Genomic DNA, 25,800 nt, shown 5'->3' with positions numbered 1-25,800 from the left:
TTACATAGGGGAAAGAAGAAAAACGCACTGGTGCCTGAGAGCCTAAAGAAATGCATCTTGTTTCCTTGCAGTGCCACAAAGTCTGCCAGCTAAGAAAGACAGAAACCTGCCTTTCAGTGGGCTCCCAGAGACAGGAACATTTCTAGGGTCAACTGCAGGTTGCTCGAATTCAGTTTATTTCATCTATGGAGTTGTGTTTGCCAACTGATACGGGAGGTAAGACTTGCTGATGTGATGTTTTAATGCAATAGACACATCCACAGCAAAGCTTAGTCTACCTACCATTGAGAGACTACCAGAGTTATCAAATGGATGATTTGGTGTATGTTTCTATCCGAAACAGAGCCACGACTCACTTTATCATCAGAAGTGCTTCCTGTCTGATGCCATCTTCTTATAAAAATATTGTGGATTAATAATTTTAAATATTGCAGTGTATGAAAGTGGCACTCACTCGCAACAATACAGTTTGTAACATTTTTAACGTAAGAATTGCTATTTTCTGAGGTACAGCAAAGAGAAAAACTATTTAGAGGAAATGTAGGGAAGTGATTATAGAGGGATACTCTATATCCCTGAAATGAGGTGTGGTAGGTTTCTATGAATACTATTTAATGCCATGTCATAGGAAAGTACCATGTGTCTTCCATCCATACACTTCACAGAAACCAGACATACAGTGTCACACAAGGTCTTCATTTAACAAATCCACCAGGGCATTATGCAATAAAAACAAGAATATATACTACAATATAATCCAGGGGACAGATGACATTCGTTTAGATGCACAATATTACGTATAGACCAATTCCTGCCAATTTTTCCTCTTGACTGGGGTAAATGATACTGTGACTCAATCTTTCTGTAAAGTAATTATATTGCTTAGATTTATTTCTACAGTGTTACTCACTGTTTTGGCAGAGGGGATTTCTTAATCAGGTGCCTTTCTAAAACTGTTACATTAACCATATTGCAGAAATCAACACGGTTGGGAAAGTCCATCATTGCATTGTTGAGCATAAAATGAGAGTGTATCCCTTACAGGGCACATAAATAAAAGTCTCTGGCAAGGACTAGCATTTTGGATATTCAATAACATTTACTACTTTATCAGTATATGCTGGGTTGATTATATGAAGAAACCAACAAAAGCTGTTAGTTTACAAATTCCCTTATTCACAATAGAATACATTAAACATACTGTCTGCAAAATGGGTTTGCTTAGCATCCCCAGGAGAAAAAAAAAAAAAAAAAAAAAAAAGGTGTTCTTCACATTCTTTAGGTCTGACCCGTGGCAAGGACATAGAAGGGTTAGATAACATCTGCTACTGACCATATGTAAGCTTTTAATGGTATAAACTCAGAGATTCAGACCAGCTGAATCCAAATTAAAATGTATATTGGGGGGTGGGGGGGAAGTGTGACAGGAGTCAGGGACAGAAGATATTCAGACTAGCATGTGGCGTTTTCTGTGAAGAGCAAGATGGTCCGAACGTGAAAAGCTACGGTCACAGTCTGGGCACTGGAAGGGTTTGATTCCTGTATGCTTGCGGAAATGCCGCGTTAGTTCATCAGAACGAGCAAACTTCCACGTGCATCCCTCCCAAGTGCATTTGTATGGTTTTTCACCTGGAAAAAGAAACACAGAGGTGGGGATTTAAAACACAAACACATCAGTTAAATATTTGACAGATTGATCCTCTTGCCTTGTCAAATTTCTGAAAGTACTTTAATGCTTACTCAAAATCCTCCAAACAGCACTGGCCTGTAGAGTACCCTGCACTAGAATCTGTGTAGATGAAGTTAACAGAAACAAAAAACAGTTAACAAAAAACTGTTTCCTGCCACAACTTATTTCTTTATCATCTCTCTCTTCCTCCCTCTGCCATATTAGCACTTGTTTTGTCTCATCAAGCACAGAAGTGTGAAGGTGTTAGCTTTTGTTCAATTATTTTCAAAACCAGGACTTTGTATTCTAGATTAACTGGGGGAAAAGACTGGTGCTACCATTCAGCACAGCAGGTAGAAATCTTGTTGTGACCTCTTAAAAGTTACTGTAGTATAAATAAGTGGCACCACTGTCACAAGTAGCTCAACTTAACATCCCTCTCAATCATTACTTTCTAATATATGACCCTCCTTCTCCTTAACACCATTGTGCTGCCCAACAGGTGAAAGGGCTGGCTTGTGTGGAGATATAAGATAGACATGAGCTGGGCTTCATTTTACTCAGAAGTGTCCCATATCTTTGCAAAAACCTCGGACGCACATATATTCATTCAGCACGCCAAGATGAAGATTTCCGCACAGAACAGAGATGAGGATACGTTTATTGGAACACTCACTCAGAAAAGAGCACTACTGGACCACTGATTAGCATATCCACATGAAACAGATGTGTTTTTATTTGGCACACAGTCTAGACTTTTGCAAGTCTCAGTCAAATTTAACAGTGATGTAAGAGGTGAGGTAGTGCAATTCGAACTGATTTGGTGTTTACAGGGTGTGCACAATGACTAATCTGCAAGCAACTGGACAGAAAATGAGCAAAGAGCCAGTGAATGTAAAGCATATCAGCATGCACCATGATCCTGCTTTGGCTTGTAGTCTCTAGTTGTGGGTTTTTCCTGCCACAGCCTCTGTCTTTTGCTGAGCCTATAATTACATTCAGAACAATGCCAGGTCTAACTTCTGTCATTTTCTTATTTACACCTGCGGTCACTTGGCCATTAGCACAAACTAAAAGCTCAGTCTACTATTTTACCAGAGACTTGATGAAAGAAAAGCATAGCAATGCTCAAACCTGTATGGGTTCTTCTGTGAGCTTTCAGGTGGGAGCTTTTAGTGTAGACTTTGTTGCAGCCTTCATAATCACATCGATGTATTCTGCGTTTTCTTTGTGTGTCTGGAGATTCCACAGGTAAAGGTCTTTTTCCTGGCTGAACTATAACTGAAGGGTGATTCCTGCAAAGTCAAACTGAATGTTAAAAATGAGAAACATTTAGCACAGCAAACCTCAGCTAATATGATTCATGATAGAGCCCTTTATTCACTACCACTCTGTCTCTTGGCAGAAAGAACAACATTACATGCATGTCGAAAAATTCAAGAGGGTTTAGCAAGTTTTGTGTATTCTAGCAGTAATATTTTAAAATGTTTACTCACTTTATGGCATGATGTAGCCATTTTTACTACTCCCTAGCTTTTTTTTAAACTTACAAAGGAAAAACCCCTTCAAATTCCTGTTTTTCAGTCAAACCCAGATTTCTCAAACTCTGAGTTCATAGTGAACTTTCCTTGTATTTGTTCACGACTTTTCTTCTTCCTTCAAATGTAACTAATTTGCTTGTAATTGGAAACAGCTATTCTATATTATTGAAGAAATTGTATCTTTAGGGTTTCAAAGCAGAACTCAATCTTTGTTGTTCCAGTCACTCCTTTACAGAGTAATTAAGAATTTCCTGTTTGGTGCTGGCAGGAGGGTGCGGCCTCCCTATACCACTGACGTCAATTCCTAAAAGTAGTTTAGCCTGTGTGGCACACCCACAGGATGTCTGAAGTTGACCCTCCACCTTCACAAACATCATTTTTTGCTTTTGAAGCCCACAGGTACAGCGCAGGTAAGACATGTACTAACTACATATGGACTTCTATGACACATAAAAACCTGAACATTCACATGCATTCACACATCGAGCTTCCTGAAAGGTGTCACTGACTGTGGATATTTAGGTTTGAACAATGCCCCTACTGTAGAATTGAGGACAACTTTGATTGTTTCTCCCATGTCAATATTAGAAAAGGAAATAAATACGTTCTTCAAAAAGGTAAATGGCATTACAAATCTTGCAGCCTCACAAAGTTCCATTTGTCAACCCGTCAGCAGCTCTGTATCGGTGCTTTTAATATATTTTTAAACTTTTAACTGAACATATATAATGTGCAGATATCAGGATTCCTTGTTGCAAAACCAGCTCCTCCATGTGACAGAAATAAGCTGGCTAGAACTCCCATATTTTCTCAGGTACTGTATTTCACATTTCTTTACTGATTAAATGATGTTTTATAACACTAGGTAATATTAGCTATTTAAACCAAGTTCCTTTAGGGTCTAATTTTCAGAAATGCTGAATACCCACTTCTCTCAGCAAAATAAAGAGCATGTGCTAAAGGTTCTTCAGTTAAAACGAAAAAAAACCCCAAAGAAACAAAAAAACCCCAAAGCAACAACCCACAAACCATTTATCAGGCACAGCAAAGAAAATCTTGTGCGTGGTTTAACAAGAAAAAAAAAATTTCTATTACTCTCCACAGCAGCAGGATGGGAATTACTTTTCTCCAACATGGGAAAAGTTTCATTCTGTTATTCATTCTATTAGATTTACAAGCTCGAAACTGGAAGACAAATTATCTTTCTTGGGTGTTTCTGTGACTGTTGAGTGATGTACTCTCTAAGTACACATTAAATGTAGCTAAAAATATTGCAATGGAAGGAAACCCCAGATGGTGATATTAGACACAGATGTACATACTCGGCTTTTAGCTTTGAAAGAAGTGTTTCTCTAAAGCATTGCTCAGTTTTAATGCTGTTGCCTACTAGTCTTTTTGGAGAAGCTCTGGCTTACAACAGCAAGGAAACTTGGTTTAAATCTCTATGGGCAGAGGCTAGTCCTGGGCATGGTAACATCTGGAAAAAGGCCGAAAAAGGATATTGGCTGTGCACCATTTGTGATGGTTTTCAATCTGACATTGTGTAAATAAAGCGCTGAGAATTCATCTCTGTCTCATTTTCTCTTCAGAGGAAAGGAGGCTGGCAAGACTACAGAATGTTATCAATACTCAGATAGGGTGTGGCAATTTTAAAAAATGGTTGAGGTGGTGTCAAAAATCAGAGGTAAACATTAAGTAAGTGCCAATAATGAAAGCACAGCCCTAATTCTTTCATTGCCTCTTACACAACCAGATACAAATTCACGTAAGTCTAACCATGTAAGTGTCATTCTTTAATAGATAAGAGCATTTGCCAAAAATCATGTTACAGTATCGACAGCTTTTTCTCCTTCTTTACCAACAGACCACACTACGTTGGTAGCATGAGTTAGACTTTGATGCTTGCACTCGCAAGAACACAACATTAATGAGGCTTCTTATATTTGGTCAGAGATTATTACCTCAAGTTTGGTTTTACAAATAACTGCATAGTTACATCAATTATCAGACATGCTAGAAAGTCTAGCAATCCCTATGGAAAAGCCACCAGCATTATATATGTAATGCGTATGCCAAAAACTGCGCTAAAGCAAAATCAATCACTTAAAAGTGAGACTGAAGGTTTTCTAAGCCCCGTTAATGTAGATTATGTGTCTGAATAGCACACCTTGGGTAGTTGGAATCTATGAAAAATGATTTAAAAAAATCATTGCATAGCTGTAGCTCATAATGCAGAGAGAGAGGCTGCTGAAGCTGTGAGACAACAGGAAATTTTATAAAGGTCTAGGTCTCTCATCTCGTAACTTGTGTGATTTGTCTGTATATTTTTTTAACTGACTAAAAGGGCTGCCTTTAGGAATGAGCAAGAACCGAAGCTCTACAGGGCAGCTAGGAAGCAATTTAAGCCACTGCAATGGGAGGACAGGGTCTCCATGAACGTAATGCTCTGCGTGGGCAAGCGGAGGAGATGCTGTGGAAACATGGACCATCCAAATGCTTTTTGTAACAATGCTACCTGCGTGTTATACCAAATTTTATATTCTTTGCTCAGCGGATGGGTTTCCTGTGGAGACTGGTCTCATTGGGAAATAATTAATGCAAATCACTGATGCAGGTGACAAGCCTGCAGAAGTCTCAGCCTTGGAGGAAGGGTGTGGTATCAGCCAGGAACAACACTTACTGGTTTGCTCTTGTTAAAGAGGCCTAACAAAAAACAAAATTTAACTGCACCATTTGGTAGCCCTGGCATAGCAGAAGGTAGTTCCAAGATACAGACTTGACTGTGCATGGCAGGTCCATTATGGAGATAAGTAACCATCTAGTAAACATAGATGCTTACTATTATACATTGATTATTACAATAAAACATATAAGGCTATTTTTAAATAAACAGCATACTGCTTATGAAAGCTAGCTGGCAACTAGTCAACTCTGTCATAGTGCCCAGAAAGGCAGAAATGGTAGAAGTACTGAATTAAATGTCAATCATAGTTAACTGCAAAGAGCTTGCAGTCTGGAACTGGCACCTAAGCTGGTTAGAGGTTTGAAAATGAAGAGGAATGCTCACAAGAGGGCTATGCCGAACGCAGTTAGCCCTGGAGCTACCTGTGCCTTCTAACCCTGGGAACAGTCATGAGCAGGAGGAAGAGGCTGCCTCATGAAGGAAACGCAGGAGACTGCCTGTCCCATGCTTCCTCTTTCTTTCTTTGCACATAAACAATGGTTTGGGGAGAAGAAAGGGCAGAAAAGGCTTCTGAGGTCATGTACTGTGAGCCCAGCTCACTTCTCCACTTCAGCTCCTGCCAGAGCCATGCTGGCAACCTGCATGCCTGCCCAGAGCACTGCCTGCTGAAGGATGAGCCTGGCTCCAGGCCATTCCATGACTTTAGTAAGTCGACAGAATTTTCCCTAGGAAAACAGGAAATAGAAGGGTGCCCATGGCTCCTCAGGGACTTCTGAGAATTTTTTTAATATTTCCAATTAAAACGTTTCTGCCTCAGACCTTACTGCTTCTTTTCTAGCCCTTGCTCTGCCTTCTGCAAACATGACTGTTTTAAACCCAATTAGATCTGTGATCCAGTGCTCCCAGTAACTGTTGTACCAGCACAATGAGTTGGTACTGGGGTGGAAACAAGTGGCCAGGGAGGAGAGCAACCTTCAGGAACTACCTGAGCTGCCAAAAAAACCCACATGCGGAACCTACATGCCTCAGGAAAACACAGAATTTCACTAGATATATATAGAACTTGTAGGCCTGAGGGGTTTCTTTCCACTGAGTAGTCACAATTTCTTAAAAGACAATAAGGTCCTCCAAGAAAAGAAGGTCAGAATAATATTTTTAAAGAAAGGTATTTTAGGTAATATAAATACAGAGATCAGGATGAAATGTCTTTACAGTATTTTTCCAATTTGCTAGTAGTTTTACATAAAGAGGTATCACTGGCTTATTGGGAGTCCTACTTTCAGGATTGGGACCAGCATTACTTCAGAAATTATATAAACAGCTGATCTATGTGGTTGTGATGTATAAATATGTATCAACTGCTGTATTGCTAAAGTGGGAGAAAAAAGTTGAAGTCACGTCTCACAGAGGCAGTGAAGGGGAAGGATGTTTTTCTGTATTTTAACACATGTTCTGAAGCACGGTGACTCTCCCTCCCACTACTCAAAATTAGTAACTGCTGCAATGAATGGCACTTCATCCTTCTGCTGATCTTGGGACTACTGTTAGCTACTTACTCTTGCAACATTACTTGCTGGGGAGACAACGAGGTCATCATCGGAGGTGACATTTGCTCAGGATAGAAGTCAGTCTTCGACGGTTCACTTCCTGGCTCTACTTTGATTGCTTTCTTCAGCGTAGGCTTCTCATAAGACTCAATGACGGGCACTGTATGGGGGAGGGTAGGAGAGGGAAGGCAACACATCAAAAATATGGAGTTATGGAAATAAAAAATATCCATAAAAATCTATAGTTAAAACAAAAGAAATCCCCCAGATCTATATTTAGTGCAACAATTTATGCTAAAATACAAAATCTTCTACCTCTTGATGAACTATGATTCAAAACAATTCTATTAATTTTCATTAGTCCAAATCTCAGTAGATACAACAGCTTTATGTAGGTATAAATCAGAACAGAATATGACCTTGATAAGTTTGCTAAAGTAATTACACAGTAAATTCTATGCCTGCACATCTTAGAAGAATAGGAATTATGTTCCATTTCCTAAAACACAAAAAACACATGAAAAAGTGCCTGGATATACAGTTATTTTCCCAGGATAAAAGAGCATAAAAAAGAAACTCTGACAACACCAACCTTGCATGCTACTTGGAGTTTCCATCTCATCTGCAAGAACTGTGGACACCATGATGGGATGCTGAAGATGGGGAGCATACATAAAAGGAACTGGCTGGACCACAACAGGCTGGATAACTGGGAGTATGCCAGGGCTTCTCAGTCCGTGGCGTGAAAGAGCAGCAGCCATTACAGGTGGGATTGTTATTGGCATGGAAATAGGCTGTACTCCTGGGGGTGACGGTGTGAATTTACTGAGAGGTGAGCTGGGTGAGGACAGAGTCAATCCAGGTGAAGTTCTCCTATGCACAGTCTGAAATTTCAGCGGGGAAGGAGAACTTCCAGTTGAAGGTGGTGAGCTCCGTTTGTTCACCGTAAGGTCTACTGGCTCCATCTGGATTCCATTTGATAGTCCTTCGGGGTTTGAGTAAAATTTATTGTGCAACATACTCGGTGTAGAATAAATGACGCTGTATTTGTTTGGCTTCAGTTGGTCCATGTAATTGGATGGGTATGACTGTGAGAAGAAGTGGAAAAAAATAAAGAACATCAAATAATAATTCGTAACACACACACAATTACTGCTGAAAAAGAAAGGTGGCTAATAAAACTGAGGCAAAATGAAAAAGTTCAACAAAGCACTTTAATGTACTTTCTAAATAAAAGTGAATTAAAATAAAGCCCAAGATTTCACAGAAAGGAAGTTATTCAAGTACTGATTCACTGTTTCAGAAGCAATGTAAAAGAGATGACGAAAACAAAACCTCAATGCTTATTCAACTCTTTTTCTCTCTTAAAAACTGCTTTTCATATAATAAGCTGCACATTACTTAACTGACCTGGGAGATACATGGTGCTATGCCCAGCACATAACTATATACTGAGGAACATGAAGTCAAACGAGAGGGGAGTTAAACTGGACTTAGAATTCCAAGTAACGGGTCCCAATCAACTGCTTAAGCAACTGGAATATAATCATCACTAAAGCAAGAAATTACATATCTGAACCCTACAAGCAATAAAAAATACACAGCTGAACTGTATAAGCAATGGATGAGAAACTCAAGAGTGCAAAAGGTAAATTTGAAACCTTTTTTTTTTCCTTTTTGAGAAATGAAGCTGCTAACTAGCCAGTCTGATTTTGGAAAACTAGCACAAGGATAAACATTTGACATGTTGGAAGAATATTCCTGTCAGTGGTAGCTAGCAGTTCTCATTACAAGGTCATATAAAGCCCAAAGCTAATCTTGACCTATGTGGTGATCTCTGCATTTTAGTGGAAATATTTTTTGTAAACCAAGTATGGACATTCATTGCAGAGTACAGTATTATTAAACAACTATCCAGATCAATTTTGCATTTTAAAAGTGTTGAAAGTGGAGGTTGTTTACTAACAGATAACTTAAAATAAACAACAATGTGATATTCTAACATAGCAGATAGATATAAAAAATGTAATCTGCATAGATGTTTAGCCCTTAGATGTTGTACATTTTTTGAAATAAAATGCTGTATTTGGATTCTAAGTAAATAAAGCTTCGCATTAAGCCTAAGTGGTTTCACACTAATACCAAAAAACGGCTGAACACTTTGGCACCGAAACAACTTCGATGAGTAGGATTTAAAAAATGTTCAAAATGGTAGAAAGTGAAACAGATTATTAGTACAAAATTATTGCATTTTTATACAATCATCTCCATGACATTTCAATTATTTTCTTCTTGGGGTGAAAACTTCTAGCAATACATTTTCCTAGTTTCTTACCTGTTTCACCTGTAAGGGACACTTAGTTGATTTTAAATGTCAATGTTAACTTAAAGTATTTTTGCAAAATGACACAAATGTATTTTTCTTCTTTTCAGTTATTGTTTGAAACAGTGAGTTTAGACAATATTAAATTTTCCTGCTGCATTCATAGCACTGTGATGAGAAACAACAAAGCTGAGTCACCTATTCCATAAAATATTTGAATAAAGCAGCGTACAAAAATGGTGATTAATCTTAAAACAGTAAATATTACATTAAGACCTCTGAAACTTTATTTATTCTCTTTATGACTATTCTTACAAATTCAGTCTATAGAAATGTTCATCTTTGATGGCAACTGCTCTCTCAGAATTCTGTTAAAACGCCATTATTGCAAGCAATGCTGCCTAAAACAAGTTCTATAGATTTGCCACCACTGCTGAGCCAAACGACAAAATTATTAGCATTCTAAGTGATGAAGGTGACTGAATATTGACAGAGTTTAGTATTTAATATCTACTAAATCTGATCAAGTTAGGGGGATAGGCAAAAATACAAAATTTAAATGCAGAAGAGATATTAAGAACTTCTATTAAAATTGCTGTTATTGGTTTACCACATACAGTCTACTCAGCTTCAACAACTGGAAATGTTCCATCACTAAACGTCAGAGCTTAAGAGTTAAGTGAAATATATTTAAACAAATAAGAAATACTTTCCAAGAATTAAGAAAAAATAATTAAGTTTTTAAGAAGTTATTATTTTAGGGACTTGGTATTTTACTCCATATGCCTTGCATTATTTTGCATAGAAGGTTTTCATTGTAATTAAGCTGGCACAGATTTAACGTCAGCTATTTCTCCCACCAATCCCCCTCAGGGACGTGGAATAATTTTTCTGAACTTTTCTTGTTTCAGAGATTTTAATTGCTACGTTTCTATTGGAACTGCAGATAAAATTGTGATAGAAAAATCTGGCGCAACAAATTACCTGTGTTTGGAACAAAAAGGGTGATAAAGATGAGAAGGATGCTAGAACAATCAGAAGGAGAATATCTGCTGTCAATCAGACACTTTCTTTGATGGAAAACAGTTTTGCCTCACTGTCAATGAAGTGCAGTTGAAACCCTTTGGAGTAAGTCATGCTGAGATCTATCTCCTAAATTTAAGCTTCCTGTACCTTTTAGCACAGCAGTTTCTGTTTCTAGCTTGCTGGGACACAGCAATTACCATTAGGTTGATATGAACCACTGCTTTCAAATTCGATAAGTCACTCTCCCTTTCTTTCCAAAGGAAGTGGACAGTACCCCTCCCGGGATATGGGATGGAAGAGTAATGAAGACTTCACAGTCTTTGTAAATAGGGAGCATTAACAATGGCAAACAAAAAAAGCCTAACTATCTCTATTTGGTTTTCTAAATGCCATCAACTGCAGGATGACTGCAAGAACAGTCTTTTCTCACCTGTCCTAGAATTTCTGCAAGTATTCTGGTGGAACAATGGAAAATTAGGTATCATTGCTCTGTTTGCCTAAAATATTTAAGCCAATACATTTTTCTTGAATTTCTGCTGTGAGAATTAACAGTGTATATAGGAGTTTAGTCTGACTTGGATTGAAAAAAACCCAACAAATTCCCACTTTTCAGTAAATTCTGCTTTCCTAAACATGCCTGTGCAGAATGGTATGTTACTACAATAGATCACTATAAAGATGCAGGATTGTATTTCAACACATATTCCTTTAGTCTCCATCTAGTTCTTTTTTATGTTTGATATCATCACTTTCCCTCTTTGGGCCTTACAAAGCAATTGATTTATCTTTGCTTGTTGTTTGTCCATAATAAAACCCAGAGCACTGAAGCCACAAATGAAATATAAATCTAATAGTTTTGAGTCAAACCCATGTGGCTCATACACTTAAATCAATAAATCCAAAAGGAGAAAGAATCACCATACTTCTTGACACTCTATCAAGAATAAACACTGGCCAAATACATCATGAGCACAACTATCACCACCCAGTTCACAAGGGGACATTACCAAACACTAATCTGATATAACTGGCTAAATTCTGTTATGCTGCCACAGTGAAACACCTTCTTTGTGAATAGATTTTGAAACAATTCATTAAGTCCTTTATAAACTACATAACTGTATGAATTTAACTTTAAAATTTAGCCAGCCTCTCAGAAAAACAGAAACAGGTGAAGAACCTGCTTACCTACTTAAACTATCTGTCAAATCAGTATCACGTAGGAGGATGAATAGGATTTAATCCAAATAGTAGCTAATACATGAAAAAGCATTCTCATCTCATGAAATCTGTACTCCTGTATGCTACTTATGACCTCAACCCCTCACGTAGCTATCTTTAAAAACAGGTGAAACAAGTAGTTTTGGGACTGAGGGAAGGAGAGAGAAAAACTATTTAAATTTAGAGAAAGATAGTAACACATAAAAAAGCAACTTCTTTCACTAAACAGTAACTGGTATTTGTCCAAATGTTTGAAAAGTCCTTGCAGCAAAGTACTCGGAGATTACTTTGTCACTAGTTCATAAAGAACTATCATAAAATGTGTTCAATAATTCAATTCAATAAATAGCATGAGCTGTTGGTAGTGATGTAATACTGTCAATGTGAGCTTCAGTCATCTGACAAGTATAGTTAATCCTTTCAGCCACACACCCTGAAATGCAGTTGTGTCAAAGACAATTTGTTTCCTTCTCCCACCCCAACTAATGGGATTTTTTAAAGACAAGACTTTATATCTAGAGACAGTGTATGTTCAGGTAAAGTAACAAATAATTCCTAAGGAGCTTCATTTAGTTTGGTCTCTAATGATACTATCAGAATGACAGATACAATAGAAATAAATCCTGATTTAAGAATCATGTCAGCCCACACTGAACTGAATTCTATGCTCAGCACAGCACATCCAGAACATCAAACTAACAGTTTCTCTTTCCTTCCACCTTCTCAAAAGAGGGTCAAGAAAAGTAACACACTCAGTGGCTGCTACCCTTTCCTATATTCCCTCCACACCACAATTCCTCCCTTTAGAGGTGTTTCCAGAGCAGTTTCTGCTGCAACACCAAGCAGCGCTGTGGAAGCAGGACCTCGAGGGCTTGGGGCTAAAAAGCCTGTGCGCAAACAGAAGCTCACACACACTCACTCCTCAGCCTGAGGGAAACCAGAGTAATCTCCATGAGGGGAACCTCACTCAAAAAATGTTCTTTCCTCTGGACTTTCTGCTTTTCCTTTCCTGGTTTTTTGTTTTGTTTTGTTTTTCCATTATGCAATAATGGAAGGAAAGCATACAGATTTGATGAAATGCTCTGAATAGTCTCTAACGGCTGGTCAGAGTGATGACACCAAGTTACAAGAACACCCAAGATGACTCCAGAGGTCCAGTGCACAGAAGGTATCAGACCTCTGCAAGGAGCACGTGGTTGAAGTCACCGATAGGCTGGCCAATGCTAAGGTTCCTTCTTGATCCAAATATTGCCGTTTGTCATACGTACATCCTCAGTGACAGATCAGTTATTTTTTTATCATTGCTTTAAGTAAATAAACCCATGAAAGTCAAAACTGTAATTTTAAAATGCATACAAACTTAACTCTCAACAGGTGTCATTAATAGCACTGAAGAAATCAGACTGCTTATGGGTGCATTTAGATTGATGGCAAATTATTCTACATTTTACATAAAACGGGAAGCAAACTTTTCACTGAAATATGCCATTCAGAGCATGAATTTAATGCACAGACTTCATCCTTTTAACTGATCACCCTTTCTAAGGTTTGGTTTTGTGTCACACTTAATCTGACCTTATTGCAGGCTACTGCTGAAAGGGAAGGTCCTGTTCTCTTGTCGTCCCCCTCCTGCTCTAGCATTGAGCAGCTGCACAGAATGAGTCAGATCAGCTTTCTGATCCGACCAAAAAATGAGTATTTTTGGTGGTTAGCAATTCTGACCATTCAATGAGCTGACCCAAAGGATCCAAACCATTCTAAACCAGCCTATATCATCACAATTCCCATTGTCCCCCTCCCAGCTAAACGTTCCTGCTGCTCTTGTTTATCAGACTCTTCTCTGAGCTGACCTTATAGAATCACAGAATGGTCTGGGTTGGAAGGGACCTTAAAGATCATCTAGTTCCAACCCCCCTGCCATCAGCAGGACATCTTCCACTAGACCAGGTTGCTCAAAGCCTCATCCAACCTGGCTTTGAAAACTTCCAGGGAGGTGACAACCACAACTTCTCTGGGCAACCTGTGCCGGTGTCTGACCACCCTCACAGTGAAGAATTTCTTCCTAATATCTAATCTAAACCTGCCCTCTTTCAGCTTAAACCCATTTCCCCTTGTTCTGTTACTACCACAGGCCCCTTCAGGTATTGGAAGGCCGCTATGAGATCTCCCCGGAGCCTTCTCTTTTCCAGGCTGAACAGCCCCAACTCTCTCAGCCTGTCCTCACAGGAGAGGTGCTCCAGCCCTCGGATCATCCTGTGTCCCCCTCCCAGCTAAACGTTCCTGCTGCTCTTGTTTATCAGACTCTTCTCTGAGCTGACCTTATAGAATCACAGAATGGTCTGGGTTGGAAGGGACCTTAAAGATCATCTAGTTCCAACCCCCCTGCCATCAGCAGGACATCTTCCACTAGACCAGGTTGCTCAAAGCCTCATCCAACCTGGCTTTGAAAACTTCCAGGGAGGTGACAACCACAACTTCTCTGGGCAACCTGTGCCGGTGTCTGACCACCCTCACAGTGAAGAATTTCTTCCTAATATCTAATCTAAACCTGCCCTCTTTCAGCTTAAACCCATTTCCCCTTGTTCTGTTACTACCACAGGCCCCTTCAGGTATTGGAAGGCCGCTATGAGATCTCCCCGGAGCCTTCTCTTTTCCAGGCTGAACAGCCCCAACTCTCTCAGCCTGTCCTCACAGGAGAGGTGCTCCAGCCCTCGGATCATCCTGGTGGCCCTTCTCTGGACTTGTTCTAACAGGTTCAGGTTTTTCTTGTGCTGGGGGCTCCAGAACTGGACACAGTACTCCAGGTGGGGCCTTACGAGAGTGGAGCAGAGGGGGAGAATCACCTCCCTCAACCTGCTGGACACGCTTCTCTTGATGCAGCCCAGGATACATGAAGTTGACAAAAAAATAACCTAATTGAAATGAAAAGTCTCCCTTTCCCTCTTTTGCCCTGTTCCTCCTCCACTGCGCTGGTTCTCATCTGTTCACATGGTAAGGTAACACACCTGCCTTACCCAGCAAAAAGCCATAACTTTTTTTTGTCAGGATTAATTTTCTGCTGTTTAGAGTGAAGATTTAGCCTCAGGCACGTGTTATCAAGGCCAAGGGAAAAACAGAAAAGGGGATGGTGAGAAGCTGTTCATTTAGTTCATTGAAACCACAAGCTCTTGCCACTTCACTGTAAAGTCCGGTAACTTAATTTCAACCCACCTCCACCAGCAGCATAAGCTAGAGAGACCTTTTTGTAACTGCAGTGGCTGAGGAGTACTTGGGATGTTCTCTCCTCTGCTCTGGGGATAAGAGTACCAGCAGAGGTAATGGGGCAGGTCATTTAGGGGCAATAAATCCATAAACTACAGAAAAAGTTTTCCTAGAATGTGAATTTGACTGCCCTAAAAGCAAAATATAGCTTCACAGCCTTTCCTACGCTAGGCCAAAGCTTAAAGAAATCTTGGTATGAATTTAAAGATGGAAAAACTATAGAGTCATCACAAAGGCTAAAATATTTTAGAAGTCTTACCACTGAAACAGGCTCCATGGCTTCTTGTTTGATAGGGACTGGGTCAAACATTAGCATCTTCTTTATTCACCTCTTCTGATGCCTCCGATGTCCTCGCCTGCAGGGGAAAGACAAGATGTTAGAAAAATGTAGGAAGCTCCCAGATCAACCTTCTGAACTGTAAAGAACTTACTAATTTCTCAGATTAATGTAAATCTCTAACATAGTTTCTTAAATATATGACTAGGCTTCATTTAAATATTTCATTTACTGTAAGTTTATTCTTTCCCAATCGCTATTGAAATAAAGGGACATCTACTCACTTTAATGAAAGTTAATTTCAATTTTCATTGTGCACGTCAGCATACCAAGATCACAGAATTGTCACTTTCACTAGCTGTCAGTGTGTAAACACACCACAGTTTAGACCATGCATTTCTCATCAGCCTTATAACTTCAGAATAATCTTGTTTAACAGTGAGCTGATCCTGGAAAGGATATCTAAGAGTCTTGATAGAAAAATCTGAAACTTTAATGTACAGTGATATTGAAATCAATGCAAAAGAAAGATTAAAAAACAGGACAAATTTGGAGAGGTATATCCAACATGCTGCAATGGTTTAACATAAAAATACATCAGTTATTTCCCTGAGATAATAGATTTACTGACAATTCAACAACAATTTGTGCTAACTGTGCAAAAGAAAAGCACTTCAAAAAATCTGTTTGTATTCCATGCAGTTTCAGTTATTTTTTTCTACAGAGTGTTCAATCTCCTTTGTCCAACTTTGGCTTATCTCTAACTGCCTGAAATAAAAGTATTTAGCAAAAGCACATCATAACTTAACTATCATATTCTGCATTTGCCATGATCAACTTGGAAAGATGCTGTGAAGGAAAGGAGCTATCTCTTATGGGGTAAGCCACAAGGGCACAGAGTAAAAACCAGGAGAAGCAAAGGAAAGTTGTTCTTAATGACATCTAGATGTTGGCAAGCTTTTATAAATCACTTGAGGTTATACAGTATATGACTGATGTTACAGGAGTGGGTTCTCACCATACACTGTACAGTCCAAAGCCCTGCCGGGAAGTGGTACTGACCTCTTTGTGAGGACAAAAAATATTTGCACAAATTCAATTTTGACCAGTAGATGGCACTGGAAAGAAAGGAATACAGCCAGAATACCCCCTCCAGACACTCATCCTGCGGAAGTAGGCTAAAGGCTCAACAACAGATTTGTAGTTGTGGCTGGAAAATTATTCCAGAAATTTAAATGAAAATTAAAACAATTCTAATAAGCCTACACTAATGAACAATCTTACAATTAACTATCCCGTGTATTTATACATTAAAATTTGTTAAGAGCTTCCAGAGAAAGATGGCATGAGTTGTTACAAGTCTATTATTAATTATTCAGGTATCTGAATAAAGTTTAAAGACTTATGGAAATATATTCAACATTTATTATGGAAACATATTACAGTGTTCATTTTGAATAATGGAAATAAACAAGTATCAAAAGTAAATTGAAGTATCTTCATAATTTTCCTTACAAAAGTCAAAGGCCTGACAAAACCAAATCACAAAGAAAAAGTGAAACAGAGCAGGCTCAATGCAGCTTCCAGTTTAAACTGACCATGTGGTTTTAGAAGCAGTTGTAAGATGGCACTACTTGCTAAAAGTTGTGGTAATTTTATAAATACTTTGTCTGTGAGAAGGTTATTAACTACACTATTTTTCTTTGAACAGTTACCTTTTCCAGGTTTTTAACATTTCACATAGCTAGAAATAATGTTTCAGAAGACTGTCTTCCCAGAAAGAGACACATATCTATGCATTAAATCTATATATGTATCTATGCATCACTCACACACGTTCCCACACAGGTATATACATTGTGAAAACAGAAAAAAAGTTACACTTTTAGACATAAAAAAATGTTTACAGTGAAATGCAGCATCTCAGACCTCATATATAAGAATTGGGAAATACTTGCTTTCAGGTTTCCAGAAACTTTAAATTTTTAGTTTATATGTGCATAGATAAAGCGACACACCAATTTGTACTTTAGTGAAGGAAGGAGAAGAGAGAGAGAGAGAGAGAGAGAGAGAGAGAGAGAGAGAGAGGAGGAGGAAAGGAGGAAAGAAAAAGTAAGTAGTCATGCTCCCAGGCTACTCTGTTTGTCATTTTTGTTTTAAAATTGGATTTTCTTCAGTTTAAGAGTTAATCCTTTTCACCTTTTACTTCAATAAAGCATGTGAAAGACACTTGATACACATTTCATATGCAATGCTGTACATATGAGTGTTTCCTGAGAGAGCTCTAAATTACTGTGCAGGCATTAGACTGACAAAGACAACAGAAAGTGTAATGCCCTGAATAAAAGTCAAAAGTAATTCTCAATCTTTCTCAGGTGCAGTCATCTAAGAACAGCAGAGGAAAATGTTACTTTTATTGCTGCATCAGAGTACAGAAACTGAGCATTTCTTTATCACATGTTACTCTTAAGCAGTAGGTTTCTTTTCCTCATTTGATAGTGACTGGAAACTAATTTTAAAGAAAGGAAAATTAATTTATATGGCTTGGTCCTGTCAGTCCAGATCAGAGGGTCAGATTCTTATTTAAATCAGCTTTGGGTCTGGCAATTAAAATTTATCTCAGAAGGACACTTTCCTAAGGCTGCAAATAAACTCACAAAACAATTCTCTCTGTATTTAAAATAATGCTCCGAATTAATTGCTCGGACCACACTCACAAACAAAATACATGCACGCACACTCACACACAGATAAAGCATGCAGCTTCTAGTCAGAAGTCAGTAGTTTTCCTGGTCTATTTGTAAAATCATGCCTACTACCTGAAAACCTCCTGATCTCTCCTAAACATTTGAGAAGGGGGCAATAGGGAAGGTAAACAGCCTTATCTGTTTCTGTTACAGAGGAATGAAAAAACAGTTGGTTTCTACTTAACACACTGATTTCATAATGTACTTGTTTGAAAGATCACAAATTGTTTAGTAAATACAACTTCTTTATGGAAAATCAAAATACTGTCTCTCATTCCTGAGGAACCCTGGAAAAAACAATGAGGAGACAATATATTAAGCGTATTAAAAAATAAGGGCCTTTGTCTTTCACATTATTAGATAAACTACTTTGCATTAAAGGGTTTTTTTTTCATGTGGGTTAAAAGAATTTTAAATGCATGTAATCTGAAACTAAATAATTAACTACAATCCGGTAGGCAAACATTCCACCCTCTCTTTTTTTTTTCTCTCCCTCTCTTTTTCTGCTAACAAGCCACCCAGTTTTACTTTCTTGCCTCCTCCCATTCACTCCACCCTGTGGATCTCTGCCAAGTCAGTCCAACTTGTCCAAACAGGACATGGCTTTTGATAAGATTCTGCTCACACCCTGTACTTCAGAAAGACAAATGAAGCAATTGGTTTTTGTATGCAAATAAGGACAGGTGCAAGGCAAAGTCCAGGCAAACTCCCTCAGTATTTTTCTATGTGAAGTCCAGTGAAGACAGCAAGCCAGAAAAAACACAAACTCTGCCCTTATGACCCAATATTTAGCAAAGTAGCCCTTCCAGAAGCGAAGTTCATCATTGGTAGAGCTCATAGCCTCGTCAGGATTGAAGACTTCTTGATATTAACTTCCTGACAGGCATGGTTTACTGTTTCTGAGACATAATTATGTGTAAATGAGAGCTTGAAGGTACTTAAGGTGTACTCTGACAATAAGGATTTGTACAGATTATTTACCCTGGATGAAACCAGAAAAGTGGTTGAAGAATGCACCCAGACTACACATCTGCTCTGCAGAGCAGCTGGAGAACTGCAACCACATTGCAGCTACTCCCAGCACCCCTGTACATCTACCTTCAAGGTCCATCAACTTTTCAGACCTGTTATGAAAGGAAATGGTGGGGTGGAGGGCCAGTTTTGACTGTGCACATCCAACAACTACAAAGCCTCCCTCTAACATAGAGCTTTTGCTCTCATTAAATACTCAGGAGAGCAGTCAGTGATCTGACTCTTGTTGCGGACAGCAGGGTGGTGACCAGAAATTCTGCCTCTCTTCACCCTGCATGAAAGCATGCATAGGGTTTGCTTTCTCAATCTTTGCGCCTAGGGGGAAGCAAGGAATGCTACCACATGATACCATGAGGCTTTGTCTAGAAGCTTCAAGGTATGATTGTTATTGTTGGTATAATTACAGAACAATGTAATGATAACTGCTAAATTAGCACTGCATGAGTGCCCTCCACAAAGATGCTGCAGCTCTTGCAGCACAGTTGGTATCCAGCAGCCAATGTAAGTCATGTGGCCAAAGCTCTTCAGTCCAAGCCCTCTAGGACTTATGCTCTGAAAACATTAGGTCTGTGAGCCTCAAGCCAAACTTCCCCTGATACTAAGGAGAAGTGATAGTATCAGAAGACTCCACTAATGAAATCCAACTGGTGGGGAGGCTTTCTGAACCTCGGTGAGAAGTCTTCTTCAGTGGAACCTTGAAAGAGAATTTGACAGAGAAAAAACAGTTTCTGAGAGCAGGATTGCCTGGAAAAGGTTAAAAGTGTTTTCCAGGACTAGTAACAAGATGTGTTTGCACTTACTGTACCAGTTGCTCATCAAGACCTGAGTCAGCAAAAAAGTGTTTCTGAAGTTCCATTAACTTTAATAGGAAGTAAGCAAGCACTTAACTGCACTGGGCCCCAAAAATAGCAGCAGGCAAAGAAACTCTCCATCTCAGCACAGCAGTCAGACGCAGTCAAAGCAAGCAAGAGCAGGGGAAGGAGCAAAGGCCCAGACACAGCACTGGGGGAAGGGACAGGAGCAGCCAGCCCATGAAGAACAGGAGGGGGAAAACCATGAAGGAAGAACTAGTACACCAAGAAAATGCTTTACTGATTGGCAGCCTTCTGTGTTTGTTTGTTCACTGGATTTCCATTCAGAAATGGCAGTAACTATGGAAAAAGTTGGGATATCATGTAAAAAGAAAATGGTACCTGGGCAAAAATTTTCTGCTGAAAGTTTTACTTGATAGGCACAAAGAAAAAGAGCATTTCTATAGGATTCTGTTATTTAGTATTTCAGACTATTTTTGTTTTTTGTTGACTTGAAAATATTTTACCTTCCTCCTTTCAGAACTGCAAGCAGGCTGAAAAATCTGGGGTTTTGCCCAACTTGTGCATCCTAACTTTGCTGATGTCACTTTGTTTGACCTAGAAATGCTTTGACATAATCATTTATCAGCTGTATAGCAAACTACTCGGTATTTCCATTACATTTCCAATAATACTGATGCAGGGTCTTCGAAGCCACTTGTCTGGAAATGTCTTTCTTTTACGTAAAAATTTTGGGCAAAAAAGTTCTTCCAGTGCTTGTTAAGAAAATATCTTCTCTATCAATGAAAAATGTAGGCCTTATGAACCCTGTTCAACCTTCAGTTCTGCATTTACTGAACCTAAGGGAGAGAGAAAGAAAAGCTCTTGAGGCACCTCCATTAGACAATATTCTCCCTTATCAGGGCAGACTGCTGTCTGGTTTCCTGTCTCAAGCTACTTCTTAGAAGGAGAAACAGTCTAGTAAGGATAAAAGATCAGACTTCTGAAAACAAGTAAAGTATGTGGAATGGCATGATAATCTTTCCCTTCCAAACAGAACTTTATTTTTTTTGTTGTGTTTTTCTTAAGAGGTTAATTTTAAAGATAATAGAACAAATAGAAATCCTTTATTTTTTTTAAGAGGGAAGAATGACAGAAAATACTGTTCTGCTACTTCATTAAACATTTGAAACAGAGATTCAACATTTTTTTATACTATGGAGGAGGAGAAGCCTAAAGAAAGGAAGTGTACTTTTTAAAATAATAGCCTAAATAATTAATTTGAATGAGGATTTGAATACAGGGCAAGTGTTGATGAACTTCTGTGTACCTACAGAAGTGGAAAAAAAGTGGAGAAGAGCTGGATAATGTAGTGGGTACAAATGACATAGTGATCAAAGCAGCTTAGTTAGACTCTTTAAAAAGTGGGAAGTCTGACATGCCTTCATGGCTCAAGTTAGTTTGTTGGTAACACAGACTGGATGACAGGCAGACCACGTGTTTTGTTTTGGTTTTTTTGTTTTCTTTTTTTCATTCTGACTTAGTTTACTATTAAAAACCTGTTAGAGCTTTATCTTTCCATTTAGCTGATCTACACTTATACTTCTTTCCCCTGGGAGACATCCATTATGGCTACAAAACCCTCAAAGGAAGCCTCAGCATTAAGTGAATGCTTAAGAGGGAAGGGTTAAATCTCTCCTAAAATCAGCTCTGCCAAACTTCATGTTCTGGATTGGAAGCAACTAGCCTCGGAATGAAAACACAAAGCTTCAATACTGACAGCATAAAAGAACTCTAAAAGACCTCGTGTTAGGGGTGTTAATTAATATTAAAAAGTTGATTTACAAAACTATTATAATTTTAATCTCAGTCCCTGATTTTGTAGAAATTCTGGCCACAAAAAGGTGTGAACTACAAAATTTACTGACTTTTATACACCCGTTTCCAATATTAAATGCAATTAAATGTAACATTTTTCCTCTGCCATGAGAAAAAAGATTAAATATGTTTGATATCCTGTGCAAATGAATAGTACCAGAATTAAGATATTTAATTGGGCTGTAATGGATCAACTAATCCATGGAATCCTAAAATTAACAGAAAAACAACTAAATAAAAACAACTGAGAGTAACATATGAAAATAACCAATAAACAACTTACCAAAACTGTGTGGCCAAATTCTTCTTGTTATCCGGATTTCTGAACAGATAAAAAACAAGTTGATGTCAGGATGTGCACATAATTCAGTAAAAATATTTTTCACATACAATTAAGCCCTGAAAGAGGGAGTTTAAAGCATGTATTTTGGGTATTTCTTAAAAGATACCTGCAAGGATCACAAACAACTAACTTTTAGCATCCAAAAGTGCAACAGCAGGAACTAAAAGATTACTTAAAAATTAGTAACATAAAAAGGGGTAAAATGAAAGGGTGGAAGTATTTCTGTGTGTACAGAAACCGTGCACATTCAGGCCTGTAAGTGACAGAGAAGAATAAACACTCCATCTTGCATTTTCATCCAGGGCCTGATTCAAAGCCCACTGAAGTTAATGCAAGTCTTTCTCTTGATTTCAATGAGCTTTGGCTTAGGTCCTTTAGCTCTTCTTCTGTCAGATCCAAAGCAACAGAAAGATTTATGTTCTCTTTCTGAATTTCCTCTTGATCTTTATCTATGTCTGCCTGCAACAGGGTGGGGGAGAAAACAAACAAAAAAACAGGAGTAAAAAATTTATTTTTATGCCTTCAAAATGCAAAATGTGGCACAGCCACACCTATTTATTCCAAAGAAAGGTTAGCAGCCAACACTGTCTCATTTTCTGTATTACATCTGGAAGACAGTGAATCTTCTAGTTTGTACAAGGAGAAAATACCTATTCCTTTTGAGATCTGGAAATATAAAGTGCTTACGGTGGGTCATTCAGGTTGGGAAAGGTCAGAAGCCAAAAACCTCCTACAAGTATGAGCCTATAGATGTGGATTCTCTTCCTTACACTCCTTTTAACACCAGAGTAACTCCGTGACTTTAATGGAGCTATTCCAGATTGGCTGATGAGCAAGCGAGAGCAGAAAACTGGCTCACAACCTTCTGGAGACTTGAGTACAAGTTTTCAGCGAAGGGAGCGAAGCTCTCTCCAGTTCACCCCCACAAATAAATTGGAGTCGAGGGTGTACGTTAAAGGTTAACTTGGAAACCTCATTATGACATAACACAGGCATCTTAAGCAATTGTGAGTGTGTAGAGACATGATAACTCACTGGGTGGGGATTGGGAGTTGAGGGGCAGTGACAAGGGGCCCGGACAACGTTCCCGAACTGCCAGAAAACAGCCCGAAACAGGAAAGAGCACCACATATGCCACTTGGAATGTGTGACGCAAACCCCAGCCTTGAAACAAAGAACAGGAAACAGCTCTGCTGGCTGCGCTGGGGAGAAAGCACAGAGAAACATTTAGGCGGCCCTCCCTGACCCTATATTCATGAGCAGCTGGAGTCTTTTAAAACAACAACAGTGGGTGGAGGTGTTTGTTCATTGGGTGTGAATAAAAACACTGTCCTTATGCAGGGGACCTGCCCTATTTACAAACAGGCTTCCTTAACATAAGGGAGCAGAAGATTTTTAGACACCAGAGGTCATGATGATTATCTGAAACCTTTCCTAGGACCAGTTGGTTTATTACTGGATCTAGAGAACGCCAGTAGCCAAACAGAGCTACAGCTTCATGACATCCGACAGGCAGTGCCCAGCCTGAGAGGGAGCACCTCCTTCCTAGGCAGAACTAGGGGGAATTGGACCACTGCAGGAGCAACTTGTAAAGCCAGGGGTTGCTCCTGGACAGTGTTTCACTTTTTTTTCAGTACTGCTCAATAGCTGAGGACCAACATCACTCAGTGCACCCAAGAGTATTTTTCTAAGCCACCATACACTTAGCCTTATACATCCCTGTTTCATATGCACTCCGGCTTCATCTCAGGACCTGATTTTCTGTGGATACCCTACTTTTATTTTTGAAGCACTCAAATATACAGCTGAATAAATGATAGAAGCTGACAATACAAGGCAGAGGAAAGGCACATCTTGTCTAGATGTGATGCAACAGAATAAGTTCAACATTTGTTTTCCTTCAAAGCTGTGGTTTCAAACACTCTCTCTTCTCTTACATACTTTGCATCAGTTATTTATATACCATGAGTGGGACATCTAATATTATCCAATGTGAGAATGTGTTATGGCAAATTATGTGGACAAGTACCACAGTAACAATAATAACTGCTGTAGGGTTTCATGGCTGAAGTTTAACAACACACATGAGCTGACAACCAGCTAGTACAGCATCTACACAGCAATGTGTAGGTGTAGGCTTTATCTTGATAGTATCACTTCCATATTTTCTTCATACTGAATCTCTGGAAATATAAATAATTTGTTGGTTGTATTAACTTCCATCTCTATTACCTCAGAGCCTTGGACTAATCTCACTCACATTTACACTTGTATTTATTTGAAGACTTTTGCTTTTGGCTAAACAGGTGTTGCCTAGGTCAAATCCTCACAGTACCTAGGGGCTTCCTTGCAGCTCTGCTACTTAGAGGAAATTTTGCTTTTCCTCTATGGAAAGGAGAGACCATTTATTATTTTTTTCCCCACTCCCCCTGTCCTTACCCCCAGTCTTCCTTGTGGCCTATAATGTATCTGGAATAGGGTGTGCAGGGGGAAAAAAAAAGAAAAAAAGTATTTGCCTGCTTAGGAAAAAATAAAAAAGACCAATCAAGCCAGATTCAGGTTTTTTGTATTTTGATACTACAAAAAACATAAGAGGAAAGCTAGTTTAAAATAAATCTCTTCTGGGTCAGGCAGGATTATCAAATCCAGATGCAATTCCTTTAACACAAGAAGCAGCTCCTCACGCAATTATCAAGACAGTGTATCTGAAAAGTATCCTATGGAAAAATCATCAGTGGTCGGCAGCGTAATCTTTCGTTTTCAATACAGTTAATGAACGTTTATGGATATTAGTTTAAATAAAGGCCAGTCTTCAAAGCTCTCCTATCAGCCACCCAAATTCAGCTTTTCCCAACAATAAAACTTTCAGAGTTCAGCTTCACAAACAGTGACACCTCCTGAATTTTCAAAGGTGAGGAAGCAAATAAAACACAGCAGACAGTGCAGGTACAGTACCTGAATCACCAGGGGCCTACACAGAAACTTTAATGCACTTATTTCATATAACTGTTGAACGACCACCGGAGCTATTCTGAAATAGGTCCTTTTTCCAGCCCCTGCTGATGTGCTGTGATCTCTCAGCACAGGCTCCTGTTGCTGAACCTCCCGTTTCCGAGGCTCCCCGGGTGTGCCAGGCGCTCACCTGACAAAGGTCCAAAGCAAATAACTCCTATTCCCATTTTGGCTTTAAAAAAAAATAATTTAAAAACGGGCATCCAGAGAAGGGAGACTAATTACGGTTCTTATTTCTAATTCCACGCTTAACTGCCGTGCTGTCCTAGGCGCTGGGTGTTTTAACTTCGCCTACATCATGGCTAAGTGTTGCTAAGATTAGATGACAATACGAGGGAAGAGACAAACGGCCTCATCCTTGACTTCATCGGGAGTTAAACTGGGGACACGGCGCAGCCGATCAGCTTCGTGCTCCTGGCGGGACACCCCAATGGACACCCCAGCTCCTG

The 25,800-nt window shown here is 39.0% G+C and overlaps 1 protein-coding gene across 2 annotated transcripts; it reads right to left on the bottom strand.

The window, feature by feature from the left end:
- Nucleotides 1–1,079: 1,079 nt before the first annotated feature.
- On the bottom strand, nucleotides 1,080–22,327 carry KLF3 (KLF transcription factor 3). Of its 2 annotated transcripts, XM_010167034.2 has the most exons (6): nucleotides 22,280–22,327; nucleotides 15,531–15,627; nucleotides 8,033–8,528; nucleotides 7,450–7,600; nucleotides 2,804–2,964; nucleotides 1,090–1,629 (listed from the first exon to the last, which is right to left on the bottom strand). In XM_010167034.2, the coding sequence occupies exons 2-6, from the start codon at nucleotides 15,585–15,587 to the stop codon at nucleotides 1,448–1,450; spliced, it is 1,047 nt and encodes a 348-aa protein (XP_010165336.1). In that variant the 5' UTR covers nucleotides 15,588–15,627; nucleotides 22,280–22,327; the 3' UTR covers nucleotides 1,090–1,447. The 2 variants fall into 2 exon arrangements, with proteins under 2 accessions (XP_028940588.1, XP_010165336.1); XM_029084755.1 differs by lacking the exon at nucleotides 22,280–22,327 and having other exon boundaries at nucleotides 1,080–1,629; nucleotides 15,531–15,587.
- Nucleotides 22,328–25,800: the final 3,473 nt, after the last annotated feature.

Source organism: Antrostomus carolinensis, unplaced genomic scaffold (assembly GCF_000700745.2).
Source record: "Antrostomus carolinensis isolate BGI_N321 unplaced genomic scaffold, ASM70074v2 scaffold55104, whole genome shotgun sequence".
NCBI lineage: Eukaryota > Metazoa > Chordata > Aves > Caprimulgiformes > Caprimulgidae > Antrostomus > Antrostomus carolinensis.
Note: the sequence above shows the minus strand (reverse complement) of the source record. Positions and strands in the feature narration are given on the sequence as shown.

Excerpts from the sequence above, each read along its gene's own strand:
- KLF3 (XM_010167034.2), bottom strand. The coding sequence starts at position 15,587 with ATGCTAATGTTTGACCCAGTCCCTATCAAACAAGAAGCCATGGAGCCT. Across the intron at positions 8,529-15,530 it reads CCATGGAGCCTGTTTCAGTG|TCATACCCATCCAATTACAT; the intron begins GTAAGACTTCTA and ends TTCTTCTCACAG. Across the intron at positions 2,965-7,449 it reads CAGCAAGTAATGTTGCAAGA|GAATCACCCTTCAGTTATAG; the intron begins GTAAGTAGCTAA and ends TTGACTTTGCAG.